Raw genomic sequence first — 23,445 nt, 5'->3', positions numbered from 1 at the left:
TTTCCATCATCATCTGTTGAAAATTATGCTTTCCCCATAGATTTATGTTGGTGCTTTATCAAAAATCAATTTCTGCATGTTTAAGTTTATTTATGGACTCTTTTTTTCTGATCCTTTGATCTATATGTCCATTACCCAGCCATTACCCAACTGTTTCGTTATTACAGCTCTATATTAAGTCTTAAAGTCAGGTTACATAGGTTCTTCAACTTTGTTCTTATTTTTAAACAATATTTTAGCTATTCTATGTACTTTCATTTTCAAGGTAAATTTTAGAATTCTCACAGAAATTATAGATGCTGATTCTAATGCTGGGAAAATAAAGCCCACACTGATCCCAAAGACTGAAGAATATGTACAGAAACTAGGGGCGCCTGGGTAGCTCGGTTGGTTAAGCATCTGAGTTTGGCTCAGGTCATGATCTCACAGCTCGTGAGTTCAAGCCCCACATTTGGCTCTGGGCTGACAGCTCAGAGACTGGAGCCTGCTCAGATTCTGTGTCTCCCTCTCTTTCTCTGCCCTTCCTTTGCTCACAGTCTGTGTGTGTCTCTCTCTCTCTCTGTTCCTTCCCTGCTCACGCTCTGTCTCTCCCTCTTTCTAAGATAAATAAATATTTTTTTGAAATGATGTGCATGAACCAAATAAAGAATGACAAATGCAGGCCAGAGATAATAAAAATGGTCATAAAGTACTAGTTTCAAAGGGATCTTGGTTATAATTTAGTCATTTCACATATGCAAACACTTAAGACTGTTGGCTGGTTTTCATATGGCCAGCACCTCTGTTTCTCCATCCCGTGCATCCTTGGTCCACAGAGTTCCTTCTGGCTTGTATGGTGCACACTCTTTTCTTGGCCCCAGGAGTTCTCATGGAATATTCCAAGAGTGCCTGAGGCCTCACCTTGCTGTGTGATAAAATAGAAAAACCAGAGTTTCAAGAAAAAGATGTAAAAATATGGCAGAAAGCACATTGTTCCTGTTCAGATTTATATAGAAATCTGTACTTACCAGACCTAATATTTCAACCTTTAGTTGGTGGTAGCAGTTCATTCAATGAGCATTTTCAAGCATCTACTTGGTGGTGGGTGCTGTGCCAAGCATGTGTGAGTCACATGCTTTGTCAGTAGGCAAACTCACAAAAAATCTCTTCCCTTTTGGAGCTCATATCCCAGTGATGGGAAACAGAATACAAACAAAAGACACAATTCATAAGTAGAAAATTAAAAGTTGGTGGGTGGCTTCGTAAAAAGGCCAGAGCTGGGTAAGAAAATAGGGAATCGGGGGTGGGGGATGGAAATCGCAATATAAAATCAATTGATCAGATGAATGCTTTGACACCAATGCCCAGAACTGCACTATTCACAATAGCCAAAGGTAGAAGCAACCCAAATGTCCACGAATGAATAGATGGATAAACCAGTTGTGGGATATTCACACAATGGAATATTACTCAACCACTAAAAGGAATGTAGCATTTACACATGCCTCAGCATAGAGCCCTCAAATACACTATGCTAAATGAGAGAAGCCAGACATCAAAGGTACGTACTGGATGATTCCATTTATATGGAACATTCAGAAAAGACAAATCCATAGAGGCAGAAACCAGCAGTGTGCTAAGAACTGGAAGAAGGAGTAATTACTAAAGGGAATGGGATTTTGTTTGGAGTGATGAAAGTGGGAACTAGACAGAGGTGGTACATTCATGGCATTGCAAATATACTAAATGCTACTGAGTTGTCACTTTAGACTGATTAATTTATGGTATATGAGTAGGAAAAAAATCTATTCAGAAGCAAAGAAAAAGAGAACATTGAGTAGTCAGGGTAAGGCTTTTTGAGAAGATACCACTTGACTTGGAGGAGGTGAGAGAGTTAGCCTAGTGGGTAACTGGAAGAGCACAGAAAGAAGGAATCAAGGAGGTGATGGGTGGTCCCAGGTCGTGTGGGCCCTCAGAGCTGCTGCAAGGGATCAGTTCTTCCTCTGGGTAAGGAAGACCTAGATGATCTGACTTGGTTTTAACAGAATCTCCAGAGCCCTAAACTAGGAACAGTCTGACAAGGGGTACCAGTGGAGCAAGGGGAGCTACAGAAGCTATCACTGAAGCCCAGGCACAAGACTGTGGCAGCTAGGGAGAGGGAGGTGGCAGCAGAGGTGGGGGGCAGTGGTAGGATGTGTTTGAAGGTGAGACCCAGAGGGTGTCCCAGTGGATTGCAGGTCAGATGTGTGAGGAATAGAAGAGTCAATCACACAGGGTGAGTTCTGGCTTGAGCACCTGGAGAGATGGAGCTGCCATCAGTGAGGTGAGGAAGACTGTGGGAGAAAGTGTTTTTCTTAGGAGCGAGGCAGGGAAGGAGGGCTAGGAGAGCTCCTAGAATATGAAGTGTGGTGAAGAACAATCTCCCCAAGGTGCCACAGTGAACGGTGCTGCCCCCAGAACCTTCTCCCAAGACCTAGGCCAGGCTGCCCACCACCACACAGGGTCTGCCCCCCTCCATTGTAGGCCTACAACCTCCCCCTTTGGGAGTATGGGAGGAAAGTGGCATCCTAAATGTTCTCTAATAAAATGGGGACAAGACTTCCCCTTTGCGTATTCTTGTGAGAATTACTGAGAACCTGACCCACTCAGATTCACGTATGTGTAATGTGACAAAAATGTCCTGGCTTTTGAAATGGTTTACAGTAAGACCATGGCCAGCTCTGGAGTGTGAGACCTACATCTTGATTGAATTATGACAGCAGGCAAGACGAGCGGAGAAGTCTTGCAGGGTGTCTTAAGCGATGAAGCATTTGAGTGCCGCAGTCCAAACGCAAGTTGCTAGCTGCTACCCTGGAAATAAAGGTTTTGGGTTTTGTTTATGTTTTTTAGCAGAAATGTCAGAGAATTAGATTAGAAATAGGGGCATGCCAGATTTCAAAACTGTAACCCCAAGTCAGAAGAAAATTTTGGCTAAACTAAAAAAATTAGAAAGCAGTTTTGGCCAAATTAGGTTAGATTCATTTTAAAAATGGAGAGTAGTTCTGAGAACTCTTAAGAAGAAGAGGGGATCCACTACAGAAGCAAGCAGACGTTGAAAAATTTCTCCTTAACTTGACAAAAGCTTTCGGGTCCTCTGAATCTCTGTTTTATTTACTAATTAGAAGCCTTTGCCTCACATTTTGTCTTACTAGGTTACTATGAACTATTATAGTTCTGTGTTGGATGATGTCTTGGTGGTCAGAAGCCAAAGTGGCTTAGTGATTTATGAAGAAGAAGCTTTCGAGAAATCAGACTATTTTGTTTAATAACGCATTCACGATTATAAGAAAAAAAGCATTACTGCCCTCTTCTATCTATTCTTTAGTTGACATTCAAGAAAAAAAAAACCTTGGCTTTGAGGTTCAACAAGTTTGGTTTCACCCTAGCCACAAGTGGATGAGCTTGGTCTAATGATTTAACCAGCCGCATCCATGGGTTTTATTTTAATCTGTAAAATTTGAATGGTGTTGTTGATAAGAAGCATGCGGTATTGTGCTTTAGATGAAAGGATTTTATGGGTTTTTTTAATTTAAAGGGTTTTTTTTTTAAATTTTTATTTTAAGAGAGAGAGTGTGTGACCGGAGGAGGGACAGACAGAGGGGAGACACAGAATCCAAAGCAGGCTCCAGGCTCTGAGCTGCCAGCACAGAGCCTGATGCGGGGCTCAAAGCCACAAACCATGAGATCATGACCTGAGCCGAAATTGGACACTTAACCGACTGAGTCACCCAGGCGCCCCAGGACTATTGTTGAATGGACTACTTGATTATCTTACAATAGTCATTAGATTTTACTAAATGCTTCTGCAAGTTTTTCATGATTACGTTAAAATTAAAATTGAAACCTTTTATTTTTAGGTTTATTTATTTATTTTGAGAGAGAGAAAGTGTGAGGGGCAGAGAGAGAGGGAGAGAAAGAATCCCAAGCAGGCTCTGTTCTGCCAGTACGACCCTCATGTGGGGCTCAAACTCACAAACTACAAGATCCTGACCTGAGCTGAAACCAAGAGTTGGATGCTTAACTTACTGAGCCACCTGGCACCCTGAAACCTTATTTTGAACTAAGAAATCTTTTTAAAAAATATTTTAATATTTATTTATTTATTTTTGATATATATAGAGAGAGAACAAGCAGGGGAGAGACACAGAGAAAGAGAGAGAGTCACAGAATCTGAAGCAGGCTCCAGGCTCTGAGCTGTCAGCACAAAGCCCAATATGGGGCTCGAACTCACCAAGTGTGACATCGTGACCAGAGTTGAAGTTGGACGTTCAGCTGACTGAGTCACCAAGGCACCCCTGAACTAAGAAATCTTATTTGAAACTAGGAACCCAATGCAAATGTGGTCTATTCTTATGGAGAAACGCCTATACTTAATAAAAATTTTTGAAAGATATATTAGTAGGCAAAATAAAAGCTCATATTCAAGTAAAAGAGATTTCCAGTTCATGTCATTTTATTTAACAAAATGCTATCTAGAGTTTAATCATGCCTGGGCACTGTTCCAAGCTCACTTACTCCTGATTCTGTGGTGTCAGCATGAAACGCATATGATCTTGATAATAAGAGTTTGGACAACTAAAAGTAGAATAGAGATAAGAAGACCCAATTCCCCGAATTTACACCAAACGTCTTATGGCAAATCTCCTAGCCATGACAGGACTTTGGCATTTCTTCCTCTCAGAGCACATGACTGATGTCTAAACTATGAGTAGATCCCCAAGCAGGTAGGGATGCCTGTTCAAGAACATTGCCTTCCACAATGTGGTGTAAAGAAAACCTTCTAGAACTTTTTGTTAGCAGCACCTCCTCTCACCTTGCTCACCTGGTGGCAGTGTGACCTGGTGGTTAGGTGTCTAGCCTTTGGAGCCAACCTGCTTGGGTTCTATGTCTTAGCAGTTTCTGACTTGGCCAACTTGCGTAGCTTTTCTGGGCCCTGGTGTCCTTATCTGTGACACGGAAATAATACTAATAGCACCTGCCTCCTTGGGTATGGTGACAATGAAGGAGCTAACAAATGTTAAGGCACTTAGAACTGTATCTTGGCATAGAGCAAATTCTAGATAAAGCTTAATTACTCTCATTATGTTATTACACTGGTCTGCAGTTAGTCCCTGAATTCTTCTAGGATATGGTAGGTTTTAAAAGTGAGTTGAATTTACTAATAATAGAGCATTTCAGCTCTGTATAGCTAAAATCTAATTTTGCAATTAACATTTGTTTCACAGGGAGCTGGAGAGTTGAAGGTTATGATCTTTCTTATCAGGCCCCTTGAGGAGCCTTCCCTCTTACTCATAATTTCTCTCTATGTACCTGATCTCCTAAGAAAAACTTCCTTTTTCCATCCAAGCCTACATTCTTACAGGGATTTATATGTGAGGAGCCAACGTGCTGGAAATTGTTTTTGGATGCATCTGCATCACACTTTAGACCGTAAGCAGAGCATTTACAAACCTCCAAAACATCTGGCTGACTTCTTGTTGCTTGTCCCTTTATTTGCTTTTGGAACTCTCGGCACCAAAGCTGTCCAGACTGGAGAGGCATGCTTAGCTTGTGTCTGCAAATGAAGTGTCAAGGGATATTGGGAAAGGCAGACTCATGGCCCCAAGATTCCAAGATCATTTAGAACCAACTGAGTATTTTCAGCATAACAGGGGCATCTGGGCGACTCAGTCTGTTAAGCCTCTGACTCTTGATTCCTTCTCATGTCATGATCCCAAGGTCCATGAGATGAAGCCCCAGATCGGGCTTTACGCTGACAGTACAGACCCTGCTTGGGATTCTCTGTCTCTGTCTCCTCTCTGCCCCTCCCCTGCTCAAGCACATGTGCTCTCTTTCTCTCTCAAGATAAATTAGTTAAAAAAATATTATTAGGGCAATAAAAAACAAGCATTAGTTAGCTTGAGAAACTGATGCTAAATGAAGGGGAGACAATATGACTACTTCTTCTAAAGGGATTACTCAGTTTTGTCATTATGTTTAAATATTTACATACTAAGGCCAAGAATTCTTGGTACATGTTGCACCAGCGGTATTTTTGAACAAGTCATGGATTTTGGCTAAAAGTCACATTTCAGTGTGGGTGGAGTGAGGAATGGTAGGATGTCTTTGGTGCCTCCCCTTCAAAATAAAAGAGAGAGTTCATGCACCTGAGGAGTCCTCAAGGAAGGAGCCAGAAGAGCTGGGAGACTTTCTTAGCTCGGTCAGTGACAGAGTCCATTCTCTCTGTCCTTCATTTGGGTAAGCCTTGACTACTTATTTAAAGTTTACAATAACAACTTTTCCATGCATATAATAAAAGTATCCACGATTGATGTTGACAGGAAATGTGCTTTCTTGGACTTTTATATTAAGGGCTGTTGTGTCTGTTGTACTGTTTGTCCATCTGTATATTAGTTCCATTCCCTTCCCTGACTTTTAAAGAAGAAACCACCTACTTAAATGATTCTCTTGCTGGAAGGAAAAGAGAAAAGTATGTTATTATTTTTCATAGATCTTTGACTATTGTTAAAACACCTTTGGTGAATCTTGGGAACACACCAAGGCAGGGGAGCAGTTTTGAGGGTTTGGTGTAGCGCCCAGGGCGATTACTTGATTAATGCTTTACTTGTCACTTTCCTCTAAGTTTAGCTGCTTTTTGATGGCTCTTAGCATGTGTGTCTACAAGTGGTTCACGCCTGTGTGCCGGGAGGCCCCAGCCTGGGTGGAAATCTGTGGTTTTGTGTTACCATTTATGACATCGCCTTTTCCAGGGTCTGTTGCGTTTCATAGTTTTAATTTGTTTCACAAATGGAAACTATTTTCTTTTCTTCTAATTTAGCTTCTGCCAGTATATTCTCATGGTACCATGAAGCAGCATGACGACTGAAGGCCTATGTGACCCAAAGGTACAGTAGGAATAAGCGAAGTGTTTTGTGTCTAAAGCGCTGCTGTGATACATACTTATATCTAATAAATAGCTGTTGATCGATTAACTCTTCACTGGGGGTGGGGTATTGAAACAGTAAAAATCTTGGCAATAAGTACTTCGCTTGTGATCTTGTATGGTTTATGTTTGAAGCAGTGAAAACGCTTTCCAACTATAAATCTCACGGGCCACCATCTACTCCCTAGGAGAGGCCTTCACCATCCTGTGTCACAGACTAGCCTTGGATAACCTCGCCGGTTTGTTACCAACACTGGCTCTGGGCTGAAAACCTGACAATGAGACCCTGGGTTTTGGCACTCGCCACAATTCTGGTACATTCCACAGCAGCTAAGTTTAGTAAGTATTGCTTTTCACTGAAAAGTGTTAAAATTATAAATTAAGTAATCCCTAAAACATTTGCCTTGTTTCAAACCCACTTGCTTCTGGTTGCTGCAGTTGAATCAGAAACTGGAAAATTCATTTATTCCCTTCAGTAATTCTTTAGAACAAATCTAACAAAATATAGCATAATTTTAGTTTTTAGTATTTCAATACATCCAAGTGTGATCTGCTGCCTGCGCGTAGCAGGTGCTGCACGCAGTTGCTGACCTGCGCATGTTCTGTGAGAGGCGGATGTGGGTGCTCTCTGCTGAAAGCAGCGTGAGGGGGTTAGCTCCAAGGTAATTCATCTGTCTATGGGACCCATTAAAACATTTCATAAAAGATCTTAATCATTTACTTATTCTTTTTCAGTTAAAGCGTCACAGAGAATGGCCCACTTCTAAATTTAATCCTACAAGGATAGAATGTAGGAATTAGGATGTTTTTATACGATCACTTCAGGATCACATTTATGGTTTTTGTTTTGTTTTGTTTTTGGCAGGCAAATCATTCTGGGGCCTGGAAAATGAGGCTTTAATTGTGAGATGTCCTAGGCAAGGAAGATCTCGATACCCTGTGGACTGGTATTACTCAACCAACGAACGCATCACCACCCAGAAAAGAGATGGTGTACTTGCCTTGGGGGAGCGTCTTAAGTTTCTCCCCACCAAAGTCAACAATTCTGGAATTTACACTTGCATTCTCAGAAGGTACCTGCTGCCTGCTGGCACCCAGAATCTTTCAGCTTGCTCCCTTTTCTTTGATAGTGCATGGTCTGAGCTGTCCTCATTTTCCTTCCCTTGCTAGACCTTTCTGGAACAGTTGAATTTACAAAGTGATTTGAATAGAAGAGTACTTCTAGGGACACCATTGTGTTGGGGGTTGGGTGTTTATGAACTATTTAGAGGCAGAGTTGCAAGAATGAATTTGTAGCACAATTAGGAAAAGACTTAGCTTTCCTAAGACCAAGAGAACTGAGAGAAATCATTCACTTTGGCTGGAACAAACCAGCAAAAAGATCCAGTAATCTAGATGTTGGGCATCAAGGAGGCCTATGGTGGTGCAAGAGGGCAATTACCAGTGCCTTATACTGGAAAGATTAGCTGACCAAGGTTGTGTAAGATTGTGTCCTGCAAATGACTTACCTACATAGACATTGTTAAATGTTTTGAGGTTGGACCTGAATTTGGTACATACAATATATCAGATGAACTACATTGGAATGCAAGATGTGCATAGTTTGGCACCTAAATTCTGAGGTAGACTGGTTTTAGTTTCAAATTTATGCTCCATCACTAGTTAGCTGTGTGATGCCAAGTTACTTCTCTGGCCCTCTGTTTCCTGATCTGTAAAATACACATGATAATATAATGCATGTCAAAGCATCCTATGAGAATATGATATAATTTTACCACCATGAAGGCTACATAGTAAACTCTCAATAAGTACTAATTATCTTTAGAATATCCTGTTCTTACATGGCAGCTGATAGAGCGTATAATGAAAAGATGAGGGAATAATTTTCAGGGGTACCACGGGGGCTATGTTTGCTCTCAAATTCAACACAAAGAGTATTTAAAATTCTAGATTTCAATACATATTTTTTAAATAAGAAAAAGAACCTTTTCATATATCAATTGTTTGAAGAATGCAAGTGGCATTCAGTTAAAGCTAGAATGGGATGGGATTATTTCATAATGTTGAGTAACTTTTTAAAATCGTTTGGCTTATTTTAGTAGCCCTACCTCCAATAAGACTGGCTATGTGAACGTCACCATATATAAAAAACAACCAGATTGCAATATTCCAGATCATCTGATGTATTCAACAACATTGGGATCAGAAAAAAATGCCAAGATATACTGTCCTACAATTGACTTGTACAATTGGACAGCACCCATTGAGTGGTTTAAGGTAAAAGGAAACTTGAGGGAAATGGACAAAAATTACACAAAAGAGAGGCAAGTGAAGAGTTACCGAAAATGGGAGTTTTGTTTTTTTTTTCAGGATTGTAAAGCTCTTCAAGGACCAAGGTATCACACACACAAGACATTTTTGCTGATTGACAATGCAACTAGCAAGGACATAGGTGATTATACCTGCAAATTTATCCACAATGAAAATGGAATCAATTACAGTGTCACAGCGACCAGATCACTCACAGTGAAGGGTAAGCCACTAAATTTTTCAATTTAACAAAAATAATGTGGAGAAATTGTGCCCTTCTTGTTGATTTTCCTGTACTGAAGTCCCCCTTACCTTCAGGGAACAATCTGAACCCTCCAATGGCTGCTTGGAACTAGGGATCATACTAAAGAACCTTAGATATACCGTTTCTTCCTACACATACATACATACATACCTGTGCTTATATTTAATTTATAAATCAGGCATGGCAAGAGATTTGCAACAATAACTAGTAATAAAATAGAGCAATGACATCAATATATTGTAATAAAAGTTACCACAGATCTTAGCAAACTCAGCATATGATTTTTTTTTTGTCATTCTTTATTAAGTCGAGAACTTTCACCTTTTCACTTAAAGGAAGTGCTTAATGGCTTCTTTCTGACTTTTCCCAACCGCCAGCATCGTCACTCTTGTGCTTTGGGAGTATTATTAAGTAATATAAGGCACACTTGAACACAAGCAGTGTCATACCATGACCACGACAGTCAATCTCATAACCAAGATAGCTACTAAGTGACCACGGGGCATGTGGCAGATACAGTGTGGATCTGCTGGACAAAGGAACAATTCGCTTCCTGGGTGGGACAGAGTGGGGCATTGTGAGATTTTCTCATACTCAACATGGAAAGCAATTTAAAATGTATGAGTTACTCATTTATGTAGTTTTCAATTTAAACTTTTGGGACAGAGGTGGACCCTGGGTAACTGAAACCGTGAAAAGTGAAACGGGAGATTTCGGGGAGCTGCTATGCTTTGTGGTCCTCCCTAAGATGTCATCCAGCTTCATTTTATCTTGCACACTTTCTACATTAGCACAAAGAACTTTTCTAAATGCACTATCAAGATTTTAGAAATTTTAGGAGGGAGATTATGTTACTAATCTAAAGCCAAACCTGTTCTCTCCTCTAATACCTAACTTTTAAAAAATAGCATGATCTGAATGCCAACTTAATAAGCTTTTTTTTGTGTGTGGGGAGGAAGGCAATACAAGTATTTGGAAAGCAAGATTAACTCTGTTTAATCTCTAATAGAACTAACTAGATGAGAAGTTTAGAAGTTCTATGAAGAACTATAGAGATACGGCTGGGTGGCTTTAACTGACAACCTAAAATTGTCAGGAGGCAGTAAGTAAGCAAGAGTGTTTATTTGGGATTAAAGAAACTTGGGGTACTCAGATTTGGGTAGCAACCCACATAGTGTCCTACTAGGGAACAAAATCAGGGATTTAAAAAGCTTTTATAACATTTATCTATTTTTGAGAGAGGTAGAGACAGAGTGCAAGCTGGGAAGGGGCAGAGAGAGAAAGAGAGAGAGAGAGAGAGAGAGAGAGAGAGAGAGAGAGAGAGAGAGAGAGAGAGAGAGAGAAAGAATCCAAAGCAGGCTCCAGACTTTGAGCTGTCAGCATAGGGCCTGACATGGGTTTTGAACTCAAAAGCCATGAGATCATACCTAAGCCAGAGTCGGATGTTTACCTGACTGAGCCACCCAGCCACCCCATAAAGTCAGAGCTTTTAAAACAAAGAGGGAATGCCTGTGTACATTGTTTACAAAGAACCTCAATGGATATTGGCAGCAGAAGGCTAATCTTTACCGAATATCACTGGTTACTAAGGCCATCACACAAGAAAAGTCTCTGATTGTACCACATGGCAAATGTTTGGGCTTCGTCTTGGAATATTTGTGGTTTGGTCAGTTTAAAAGTTCATGATTCCACCAGCGAGGACAGGGGACCCATCTCCTTAATGGCCTCCTGGCTCCATTTCAAAACCCCTCGACATAACTGATGCCATTCCATTTCACCTTTCACACAATCCTGGTTTGCAATTTGTTCAATGTTATCAATGACCTCAAGTAGCTAATTTGATCCTTGAAAAAAAGGTTTTCAAATGTTAAAGTCTATAAAAGTCTATTCAGAGGAAATCCCTCACCATCAAGCAGGTCAAATCCATAAGGAGTCACATTCTCCTTAGCATCACTTGATCTACGGACACAGGATGAAGTAGGACCAGTCAGTATTGAAGATTTCTCAGTGGGAAGCAATTGTGAAGACAAGTTTTGGTTTGGACGTTTGTGATGCTCTGCTTATAGAATAAGCACCACCAGACCACATTTCTATCAGTGTCTCTCCCTAGTAAGCACCAAAACCATGAGAGGGTCCTTAATCACACTATCCCAAAATCAATGAAAATCAAGGGGAATAGGAATGGAGCAGTGCTCCTTCCCCTACTCCAGGTTGTCAGGGCCACAGAGGTTAGATGTTCTTACAGGATGGACCACAGTGGTGGAAATCTCTGGGCAGAAGCGTGCACCTATGTGTTTATCATTTTCATAGGGCCTTTTTTTTTTCATTCAACAAGCATTTATTCAGTACCTTATGTATGCTAACATTTTATGCAACTTTTGAAAGCTTCCTTTCTGTAGTGTTGTACTTATTCTGTGGAATTGTAGTTTTCTAGCAATTGCCAAGTCATGCAATTAATTTATTGTGTTAGATTAACTAATATTTGTTTTAATGATATAAAAAAGAATAGGAAATATAAAAGAGGATCATAAGTAGTAAGAGAAAATATTACTTGAAGTTTTTCTTTTTCATGTGTCTGTGTGTGTGTTTGTTGTCATGGGTCATTGTCAGAAAAATTTGAAAATAATTGCTATGATATAAGATAGTAATAGGAAAACACAACCATTGAATTGATGACCATCTAACACTATTCTAATACTTATATTCTCTTTGTCTTTGATTTAAGCTGAGGAAGGCTTTTCTTTGTTTCCAGTAATTATAGCCCCTCCACAAAATGAAATAAAAGAAGTGGAAATTGGTAAGAAAACTTCAAGAATGCTATAAATGTTACTTGGAGAATCTGGACTGCCCAATTGTGGGTCATGCAGTTGACACAATGGGTCTTGGAGATTAAATGAACTGTCATGTGTAGAAACATCCACTGGGCACTTGCTAGTATTAGGAAAACCCAGCAGTTGCATTTGTATTGCCCTTGTAACTCCTGGTACTTCACACAGACTATCTTAATTTCATTCTCACTTCTCTCCAGGAGATAGATATTATTCCCAGTTTATGCTTGTGGATATTTAGGCTCAGGGAGGATCAATGATCTACCCAAGATTGTGGATAATCAGTGATAGAAGGATGAGAACTCCAGCTTTCTGACTTTGCCCATCTCTGCCTTCTCTGATTCCCCACCAGAAATGAGATACAACTCAAGTTTGCGGCCCATAAACCAAGTCCCTTCATGAACTGGTTTGGCCCACATTCTGGCCCATCGGAAGCTATTAAACCCCACCTGCCCCAGGGGCCCCACCACACCGACCACCTCACAGTTGTTACACTGAACTCTTACATTGTTGTCACACCATTTCCACATTCTTTCCTCCTTTTGTCCATGAGGTTCCTCCTTCTCATCTCTCAACACTGAGCTTAAATACCGTTCCCCATGCTGTCTTCCTTACCTGTGATAGGCACCACCAGAGTCTCCATCTAATGAGGTCCAGGGAAACCATTTCTGTGTGCAGTGTGGCAGTCCAGAGAAGTCTGGAATGACTTCCGTATTCCCATGTCATTTGTCAATCTTTCTATAGGACACTAGAATACTTTGTGTTTTAATTGTTTGTGTATACCATTATCACCTTCTGAGACACTCTGCATCCCTCATCCGTCTTCAGATACAAATTCTTGACCCCGGAAACAAGGGCTCAGTAAGGGATGCCCAAATACATGAATGCAGGTCTCCAGCAGGAGAGCAGCCCTCAGTATTTCAGTTCTAGGGGGAAGAAGTCTTAATACAAGGGGTAGTAATGGAGAGTGATCTTGAACTATTAAATACTGGGATTGTAGCTGGGAATGATTAACTACTGGATAGTTTTACCAACAAGGTGGCTTACAGAGAGATAAAGAGAATTTGGTAAAAGGAGGGAGGCGTGGAAGAAAGAAGTTAAAAAGAAATTCCAATCTATAGTAAAATATAGCCCCATCTTATTAATGTAGGATTGGTGAAAGCAGAGTTATTCACCTCATTAGCTTCCATGGAAGCTGAGAGGGAGTGTGAGTGGTGCTTTCTCCAAATTGTGAGCCAGGTGGGTGGAGGCAAGGACCCAGAAGTGCTAAAGATGAGGAAGGGGAATGGAATCAATTCCTGGCACACACCAGGCACTCAACGGTTTTTTTTTTTTTTCACATTAAATGCAATACTATTGGCAGCGCTGAATTTTATTGGTGAGTTTCTTCACTTCTCATCTAGGAAAACCAGCAAACATACCCTGCTCTGCTTGCTTTGGGAAAGGCCCTCAGATCATGGCCGGCATCTTGTGGAAGGTGAATAAAAGCAAAGTTCAGAACTTCGGAGAACCAAGAATTCACGAGGACCAGGAGCAAAATCAAAGGTATTTTTATATTGAAGTTGAAACATCCCCACCTCCTCCCACACAATCTGCAGCTGCAAAATCAGCACTAAAAGTAACAGATTGCCTCCTTAGTTCTAGCACTGAGTTGACTTGTATGAGCACCGTTTTAAGAATAGAGCCTGTGAGAGAAGAGGATTTGTCTTTGGAGTATGCCTGCCTGGCTCTGAATCTGCACGGTTGGATACGGCACACCATAAAACTAAAGAGGAGAAGTCCAAGTAAGGAGTGTTTCTGAGACTTTGGTCACCCGAGTTAGCTGCATCAGCTGTTAAACTGAAATCATTTTCTTAGAGAAGAATGTGTTGGCCTTTGGTTCCAGAGGAGGGGGGAGTCTCTCAAGACAAAGAAGTGGCCCATCTCATAAAATGTGTTTCTCCTCTTAAGAACACTGGCCATTTGTAGTATGGTTTGCCTAGTTGCCTCTCTTCTGTTTTACTTCCCCCTTCCTCTTCTTCATTCTGCCCCCTTTTCCTCTCCCTCCTCCTCTGCTTTCTCCTCCCCATCCTCCTCCAATCCCTACTTTCCTTCCTCCAATCCCCTTCCTCTCCTCTCATTCTTCCCTTTCTTCCCTTCCCCCCCTTTCTTTTCTCCCTCCTCCTTCTTCTCTCCTTCCTACTCCTCTCTGTTCTCTCCCTCTTCCCACCCCTTCCCTTCTCTCCTCCCCTTCCCTTCTCTCCTCCCCATCCTTCTCCCTCCTCCTTATCTTCTTCTGTTGGTTCCTCTTTAACACCCAACTGCTTCCTTGGCCATCTTTCCAATTTGATCAGCTCTCTCTGTCTCTCGCATATGAAAGACAATGCACTAACAGTACACTGTCAACATGTTTTTTGTTTCATGACTTTTAAGACATGTTATAAACATGTTCTCTCGTAATTTTTTCATCATAAAGAAAGTGTTAGTGAGGCTGCCAAAGTGGATAAAAAGGTAAAGGGCTTAATTACTGCCCCCCTCCCGTAAGAAAATCTTAAATGCTACTTTGTAATAAAGACATCACGTGCTATCATTGTTAAATTTTATAAAAGATTAAGTTTGCTTATTTATTTATTTATTTATACTTGCAAAACCTAAAGTGCTTACTCTTTGGTCCTTCCCAAAAAAAGTGTGTGACCGCTGCATTCCGTCCCTTTAAAAGAAGTGATTTGCATGCTGATACTATACTGTATCCCTTAGTTAGCTTTATAACCAACCTTGATTTTGGGTAGAGTGAGTCTTCCAATTTTGTTTTTATCAAGATTATCTTGGCGATTCTTGGGCCTCTGTATTGCCATATGAATTTTATTCAGATATATTTTGATTATAAACATGTTTTTATACAAGTCACCTAGAAGGTTTTATAGCTTGTTTTAGAGTTACTTAATGTATAGTAGAAGTCTTCCCGTGATATTAAATGTTCTTCTACAACACATTTTTTAATGGCTTCACAGTATTCAATTATACAGATAAACTATCATTTATGTTACCAGATACAGTACTTGGCTACCTGTCTTTCTTTTTCTACCTTTTTAAATATTCAGTTTTTTACATATATTTTTTTAAAGTTTATTTTTGAGAGAGTGTGTGTGTGCACGGTGCACGAGCATGGCAGGAGCAGAGAGAGAGAGGGAGAGAGAGAGAGAATCCCAAGCAGACTCCACGCTGTCAGCAAGAAGCCCAATGTGGGGCTCAGTCTTACAAATCATGAGGTCATGACCTGACCTGAGGTGAAATCAAGACATGGATGCTTAACCAGTTGAGCCACCCAGAGACCTTCAAAATTCAATTTATTCAAACTAAAAAAAAGAAAACAAAAACCCATTTCTTGCACTTCCATCCTCCCTCCATCACTGGTAACTACAGATGAAACAGGTGAAACTCAATGAAAGTTTGGTAGCTCAGCTCATTTCTTTATTGTATCTGTTATTCAACATGCAATTCAGGTACCACCTTTTATGAGGAGCCTTCCTTGATCACCAGTTTGGAGTGTATGTTCCTTTCAGGTATTTCTGTAGGACCCCATTTCTAGCTCCACACTCTTTGCACTTACAACACTCTGTTTGAGAGTCTGCTGAACATAACTGTAAGCTCTGTGAGGTCAGGAGAGGCATCTCATCCATCTCTGTGTCCTCAATCTGCAGGGCAGTGCCTCGTACCTACTGTGTGAGCAGTAAAATCTGCCAAATGAATAAATGAATGCACTAAAGTTATCAAGGAAAACTCTTATTGTACATTTGTACTGCTCTACCTATAAGGCTTAATTATATCACAAAACAGCAGTTTACATTTATGTTTGTTAGGTTGAATAACCTTCCCTATAACTTGGAAAGGCTGAATTATTTATAACTTCCCTATAGTTTCATCTGATTCGAGCATGCCTGTAATGACTTCATTATAATTCTGATGCAATAGAATATAATTATAACAAAACTATGAAACTGACTACTCTTCAATAGATTGTGATCAGACACTATATATAATCTTTTAAAATGTAACATTCCCTTTCACAAATAATCAGTGGCGATGGGGACAAGATGTAGAGAATGATCGAATGATCTGTCTTGGGTATAGGTAACAAGAGGACACATTGTCTGTAAAGAATCCAAAGCAGGAACAAGACCATCTAAGAGTCATTGTGCTTTTTATCATCACCTTGCCCAGACATTGCTAACCAATGTCAGTGATGACACACTCCTCCTCTCCTCTCGGGGGCAGACTGTTCCTTCACTCTGTTGGTGTGTCCTGGCAGGCAATGATGTCAGCAAAAATAGCTGTACAAACATTTCCTTCCTGAGTACATGCCAATTTCCTCACTTGTTTACATTACAAACAGGCAAAGACATCCTGTTTGTTAGATGATGCATTTAATCTAGTGTAAATGGGTGGGGAGAAAAATATGGGATTTTTACACTTGTAATTCCATGTACAACTACAGGGAAATTATTTAATGTGTTTGTCAAATAGTGAAAGGGAGAGTTGAACCCTCAGTTTACACCCCCTAAGTGGGATATAGCCCAGATTAATGTACATAAATACAGAAGTATGACCTGATTGGAAAAAAAAATTGGGAGTGATGGAAAAGGAGACCACCAATTTGATGTGTTTGTGGTAAGTCTCTGCCCGAGGTGGTGCTTTGGATTTTTGTTTTAGTGTAGACTTCTACCACAAATTTGTAAGTGTTTTAAATAAAACAAACAGAATCATGACTACTGTAGATGATTTTGAGTGCTATTGAGTACCATGGGGCTCCCGCTTCCTTGGTTATAACCAAGTCACCCCAGGACATATGGACAATTCTAGATCATGTCAGGGCAATGTTGGGATGGTAGGGGCACATTGGTTCCCCAAGGAAAGGGGAAGTTGCGGTCTCCAGCCTGGCAATTCCATTGCATCATTATCCCTGTGTGTGGCTTATGTTGTCACTTTAGGAATGTTCTCTCATTACTTGTGTATTCGAATTATTTTCATGTTACATGTACTTGGTGATTTTTTCCTTCTAGTTTATTTGTATTTTCTACCTTTCCCCTGCTTTTCTTCAAATTCACACGGTTACATTCTGGGGGTGCCCAGCTGTCTTAGTCGGTGGAGTGTGCGACTCTTGATTTTGGGGTTGCGAGTTCAAGCCCCATGTTGGGTATAGAGATTACTTAAAAATAAAAATCTTAAAAAAGCACACGAAAAGCATGGATACACTCTGTTTTGACAACTGTGTAAATTAAGCACAAACTGTTGCCACAGCAGCTTGTCATAATGAATTCCTTTATTTCTAATCACAGAATAAAAGAAATTACAACACTGTCTTGAGTTTAAAAAAACCAAAACTCTAAAAGCTTATGTTCACATATTATTCGATGTGATTAAATAAATATCATAATACTCATAATAATAGTAGTACACATTTCTTCTCTGTTTCCTTTGGACCTATCTATTTATTTTTCATTCAATTTCTCATTTACTTGACCAATATTCCATGAAGAAGAGACTGTCACTACCATCCAGTTTTGCAGAAAAGGAAACAGAAGCAAATGGAGGCTGAATAACTTACCAAATATTACAGTTAGAGCCAGGATTCCAATTTAGATAGTGTTTTCCTGTTTATAAACACTTTCAGAAAGTATTTAGTGTTTAATCACTACAGGCAGAAGTATTTATACATGTATAAAGTCATTAGCAAGAAGGTATGGGATCTCAACTTCCTTTGCTGTCTTGGTTAACTTCTTTCCTCCTGTTGAAAGCAGCCAGTCACATGCACACTTACTTCACCAAAACCTCCACACTCCCGGAGTGTGTCTAGGTAGGACCTTTAGAGAGAGTGAACTGGGGCAGAGTATAGACAATCCTGTTGAAATGCTTTACTTAAGGAGTGTTTATCATCTACGCGGATCATGGTGCAGTCAGTAAACTCTCTGCCAATTTTCAGCAGCACACCCGCTCCCTGGTTTTGAACCACTTCACCTTGACCATTCTTCATTTCATAGTGCTGGATGCTCAGGAGGCTGATGAGCCAAGAAAGAAATTTGTGACTATGGATCAGTGATTTTCCACAGCAAGCCTAGGAACCCATGCTTTGAGGCATCAGATGAAAATGCAGGGAGAATCCTATAATAATCAAATCTCACGGGAAGTCCTCATGTTCATTTTTGTAAAGGGATAGTTAATTCTAAAGAGAGAAGTAAACTTAAAATGTCCAAAAATACTACTAATGAGTACAATTCATGTGTTCAGTGTATATGTATCTGTTATTAGTCCTTGAAAATGGGAACCATCTTGCATATGCACCTGTGCAGAAGTGAGTACAGGCCCCAGTTCAGTGATGCCTAAATGATGTCCACCATGAGAAAAGTAAGGGTGTGTTTAGAACTTAGAACCCCAGTAGTTTGACTTCTCCATCGATGATGTTTTCGTGGCTTACATTGTTCTTGTTTCTTCCCTGCTTTCTGATGCCCCCAGCCCCAGATGCAGTAAGACCCCAAGACCTGTTGATTCATTCTCTTTCATGCCCCAGTGCCAGGTGTATCCATCGTTTTCTCATTATTACAGGAGTCTGAACCTCCTCATCTCTCACTGTAAGGACTGCAGAAACTTCCCATCAATTTTACTCTAAGCTCCTACACCCTCTCCCACAGAAACAAACCTTCCCCTACCTTCAGATGAATCTTCCTTATAAATCAATTTTGTTGTTAACAGCCCACTCAACACTATTCAGGGGCTCCTGTGACCTTCACAATAGAGACAAAATACCTTAACAGGAATCTCAAGTCTGGTCAGAACCTGGTGCTGACCCACACTTTTTCCGGTGCCTGCCACTAATTCCCCAAAAGGGATCACTCCAGTTCCTCAGAACACATACCCCTCTCTGCCCTTGGGCTCCGAGCATCTGCTCTAGCCAGGAATACATTTTTCTTTTTTCTTTTTTTTTTTTTACAGTTCTCTAATACTTACCTGTCCTTCAGGGTAAGGAAGTCTCCTCCTGCAGGAAGTTTTCTTTGCCTAGTCCAGCATGGAGCGAGGACTCCTAAAAACCTCTGCCAGCTAAAATTGCACTTTTACCTCCTATCTTAGTTATGTTTACTTTGGCCCTGACACCTTTTATGTTCTGAGAATCCCCTACAATGCCTAGCCTTGCATAGAGAAGGCGCTCCATAAATGTTCACTTACTGATTCTTAAAGCAGCCATGAAAATTCCAGCGAAGCATCTCTTGTGTGAATCTCTCATACTCCCAATGGATGTCAGCATCCATATATTTGTTTATTTTACCTTGCTCTAGTAACAATAGTGATCACTTTTGTCTTCCCTTTGTCTTTTGAATAGTTGACGATCAAAGCACCTACTACATACTTATAGGATTTAGCATCTTGTTAATGGTAATCAATATCATGGTGATAATGCTAAAAGTGTTCTGGATTGAGCTTATTCTGCTCTGGAGAGACATATCTAGACCTTACAAAACTAGGAATGGTAAGTGGCAAGTTTCAAATTCTTCCTCAAAAGAAAAGGATCCCTAATGGCCAACAGTTACTTGTCTGTTGATCTCTTGATAGATGTCGATTAAACCCAGGTTTTGTTTGTAAATGTATTAAGATTAGATTTTTTTTCCACCTCATTTAGCAAGCATTTTCTATCCTTTCTTGTTGCTCCTCCTGGTTCTGAGATCACCTCAACACCTCAGGTTTCCTCCCCAACAGGATTGCCGTTACTACTAAATCAATAGCAGAATCTGCCCCAAGCCCAGAATGGTTTAAACAGTTTGGAAAATGTGTATTGGTGAAACCTTATGGAATTCAAAACATTAACGAAATTGTTCCCGTTTTCCAGATGTGAACAGTTTAGGAGGGTGTATTTTATGAATGTGGGTGTATTTTACCAGAAAGCCCACTCCATAAAGAGTACTATCTAAGCACATAAGTAGACATATGAAAGAATATAATTATGCCCTGCTAAATAAGAACACCATTCTTTCACTTGAAGGCAGATATACTTTACATTTTCCCTATAATCCTCTCAATTGGGACAAATTATTTGATTTGTGGGAAATGCAGATCCCTTAAAAAGTTCTCCTTTAGCATTTCCATGTTCTGGGATAAGCACGGAGCAAACAAAAGATAAAACTGAGATCTGCCCCAAACGGCACAACTCCTTTTCCATGACTATAAATATTTTTCAATAAATTCTTAATCAAACTTGACAATATGGTATGATCTAAACTGGACAGGCTCTTGCCTATTCTCTGTCATTCCATGTAAGACAGTGAAGAGGTGAACTTTGGGATTAAGACTGACTTTCTGATGACTTTCTGGGGCAGTAGACTGTTGTCACCATCTTTGGATTCCAGACTCTTTTGGAGGATGGGATACAATCACCATCAACCATAAAATTGAGTGAAGAATGTCTAATAAGAGTCAAATGAGAATTTGGAGAACCAAGTGATAAAGTTTTTTTTCTTGTTCACATTTTCAGATGGAAAGATCTACGATGCTTATGTTATTTATCCGCGGAACTATACAAATAGTCCTGAGAGGGCCAGTGCTGTGGAGTACTTTGTTCACCAGATTCTGCCTGATGTTCTTGAAAATAAGTGTGGCTATAACTTATGCATTTATGGGAGAGATCTGCTACCTGGAGAAGGTAAAGCTGTCAAAATACATAGAGGATAGGGGCACCTGTGTGGTTCAGTCAGTTAAGTGACGAACTCTTGATTTCAGCTCATGTCATGAGGTCATGGTTCATGGGACCCAGCTCCACCTTGGGCTATGTGCCAACAGAGTTTGAGACTCTTTCTTCCTCTCTCTCTGCCCCTCCTTCCCCTCAAAATAAATAAGCTTAAAAAATACATTAAGGTCAAGGGCATCTGAATGGCTCTGTTGGTTAAGCATTGGACTTTGGCTCAGGTCATGATATCATGGGTCATGAGTTCAAGCTCCCCATTGGCTCTGTGCTGACAGCTCAGAGCTGGGAGCCTGCTTTAGATTCTTGTCTGTCTCTGCTCCTCCTCGCTCATTAACTCTCTCTGAAAAATAAATAAACTTTAAAAAATTTTAAAAATACATTAAAGACAGAAATTCACATTTCATCGGAACCCTAAGAGATAGGTGGTCTTCTCCCTGTAATAGGGAATTACAATAATTATTCCATGCCTTAGAACCAGAGCTTTTAAAAAATCCTTTGGAAAAAGAGGATACTTATTCTTTGCTCCTCCTCCTGTCCCCATAGCCAAACTGATCATGAGGTCTTCATAGGAGTGTCAGTAATGTGAAGACATGGTAAGGTGTCTTTGCAATGTGGATTTAGCAAGGCACTACTTCCCTGTTTACTTCCTACATCTACCACTAGCATAACTGACATTTCTTTAATTATCTCCAGAAGAGTTGAAAGAACATTCATAAAACAAATAATTTAATTTTAATATCTGGAGGTATTGGCTAAAATATTTGAAAGGACTTTATGATTTTCCTTGTATTGGAGAAACATTTGCAGATATATGTTTTCACAACAACTAGAGTCGTCTTCTGTTTCTTTATATATAGTCAAGTCCATGTACTTTTGACAGTTAGTCCTAATTCTGGCATTTCAGTAGCTGTTCTCCTGGTCTCTCCATATATATGTCAAGTACATATGAACCCTCCTTATGGCCCTTCTCAGATTCTTCAGAGACCAGGATGTGTTTGGAATGTGAATGAGGCAAGAGAATCATGAAGGTAATTCCAATAAAGCAAATGCTTAGTAGACTGTGAATTTAACCTGGCATTTCCACTGAAAAGAGAAATTCAGCATTTATAGATTTAAGGAATCTTAAGCATCTATAGATTTAAAGGAATACATTTCCACTGAAAAGAGGGATTCAGCATCTATATATTTAAGGAAACTTAAGCATCTATAGATTTAAAGGAATACATAGAAGGTAAGTCTGGTTTGTCTTAGAATATTTACTTGGGCAATGTTAATCACCCCATAATGGCTTAGGAAGCTTATAAAATGAACAATTCAGGCAAATGTAATCCAAATTTTCTCTAGATTCTTTCTCCCTCCTCTAACTCTCCCTTTGGCTACTCATGTCAGTAAAGAGGAACAAGTCATGGCAGTTGAATGTTCTTTTTCATGTAACACATCTGCACAGAAAGCTGCAGGGACTCCAACTGTTTGTGATATCACACCACATGCTACACTTGGCCGTAAACTCTTCACATTTTCTTTCTCAGATCTGTTGACCTCATTTGTAGCTACATCTCTCTCCAGCCAAACATGAATGCCAGTTCGCTGATGCTCAAGCTTGTGTGACCTGCATTGTGCTATTTTTCAAGTGGGAAGACCTCCCACTTCCCCTCCCTCAAGTGTGTCTCCTGACCTTACTTCAACCAAAGTAAAATCAGATCTGACAAAATGACACCAACTCCACTCTTCCCTTAGAAAAAGTTCATGACGGCCTGCATCAGTTTATTTCTTCCCCTCCTAGTTACCTTCTGTTTGCTCCTTCAAGTCAACTCTGCACCCCACTCCACCCAATGGCTCTGGGTGGCTGGTCATTATGGAATCCATCACACCCCTGCCCTCTGCTCCACACTGGGTTTGGCCAGTAGGGGGCGCTGGGGGAGGCCAGAGGCAGGCATCTCATGAGGTTGCCAGGGTGGCTGGGCTCCTCTCTCCCAGATCATGGGCTCCTGATAGCTGCTTTCATACTGATTAGGATTCCATAACTCTTCCTTGCCTTCATACCTGGAGGGTGGTAACCCTTCCTTGGTTACTTCCAATGTTGGGGGTTCTGAGGTATCTCTCATTGATTTCTCTTGGATCTTCCCACATCTTTTACAAATTGACCTTTGATTAAACTGTTTTAAGTCAGTCCTTTGAGTGTGCTGACTTTTATATTAGGATCCTGACTGACATAAGGTCTCTACCGGCACTGTGTAACATTTATTTCCCTTGTTCATACTACATGAAGTGGCAGTCTTTCAGCTGCCACCCTCTAAGAGTATCTTGAGTGGTTTCATTCATGGTTATGTTTCTTCGATCATGCTGTTACCTCCTTGCAGTTAGAAATGAGTATTTTATATGTTCTAAGTCTGTC

The 23,445-nt window shown here is 40.3% G+C and overlaps 1 protein-coding gene across 4 annotated transcripts in view; it reads left to right on the top strand.

Moving 5' to 3' along the window:
* IL1RL1 (interleukin 1 receptor like 1) overlaps positions 1 to 23,445 on the top strand; it is a 36,374-nt gene that overhangs the window by 10,862 nt on the left and 2,067 nt on the right. For 2 of the 4 annotated variants that reach the window (XM_029937114.1, XM_029937115.1), the window contains exons 2-11: positions 6,836 to 6,902; positions 7,129 to 7,279; positions 7,806 to 8,013; positions 9,040 to 9,217; positions 9,311 to 9,473; positions 12,241 to 12,312; positions 13,747 to 13,888; positions 13,982 to 14,127; positions 19,695 to 19,841; positions 20,841 to 21,008. In XM_029937114.1, coding sequence (XP_029792974.1) covers positions 7,219 to 7,279; positions 7,806 to 8,013; positions 9,040 to 9,217; positions 9,311 to 9,473; positions 12,241 to 12,312; positions 13,747 to 13,888; positions 13,982 to 14,127; positions 19,695 to 19,841; positions 20,841 to 21,008 — 1,285 coding nt within the window. In that variant the 5' untranslated portion in view covers positions 6,836 to 6,902; positions 7,129 to 7,218. The remainder of the gene's footprint in view (positions 1 to 6,835; positions 6,903 to 7,128; positions 7,280 to 7,805; positions 8,014 to 9,039; positions 9,218 to 9,310; positions 9,474 to 12,240; positions 12,313 to 13,746; positions 13,889 to 13,981; positions 14,128 to 19,694; positions 19,842 to 20,840; positions 21,009 to 23,445) is intronic. The other 2 variants (XM_029937118.1, XM_029937116.1) reach the window with 2 other exon arrangements.

Source organism: Suricata suricatta, chromosome 4 (assembly GCF_006229205.1).
Source record: "Suricata suricatta isolate VVHF042 chromosome 4, meerkat_22Aug2017_6uvM2_HiC, whole genome shotgun sequence".
Classification (NCBI taxonomy): domain Eukaryota; kingdom Metazoa; phylum Chordata; class Mammalia; order Carnivora; family Herpestidae; genus Suricata; species Suricata suricatta.
The sequence above is the reverse complement of the archived record's forward strand: the minus strand, read 5'-3'. Positions and strand labels throughout refer to the sequence as shown.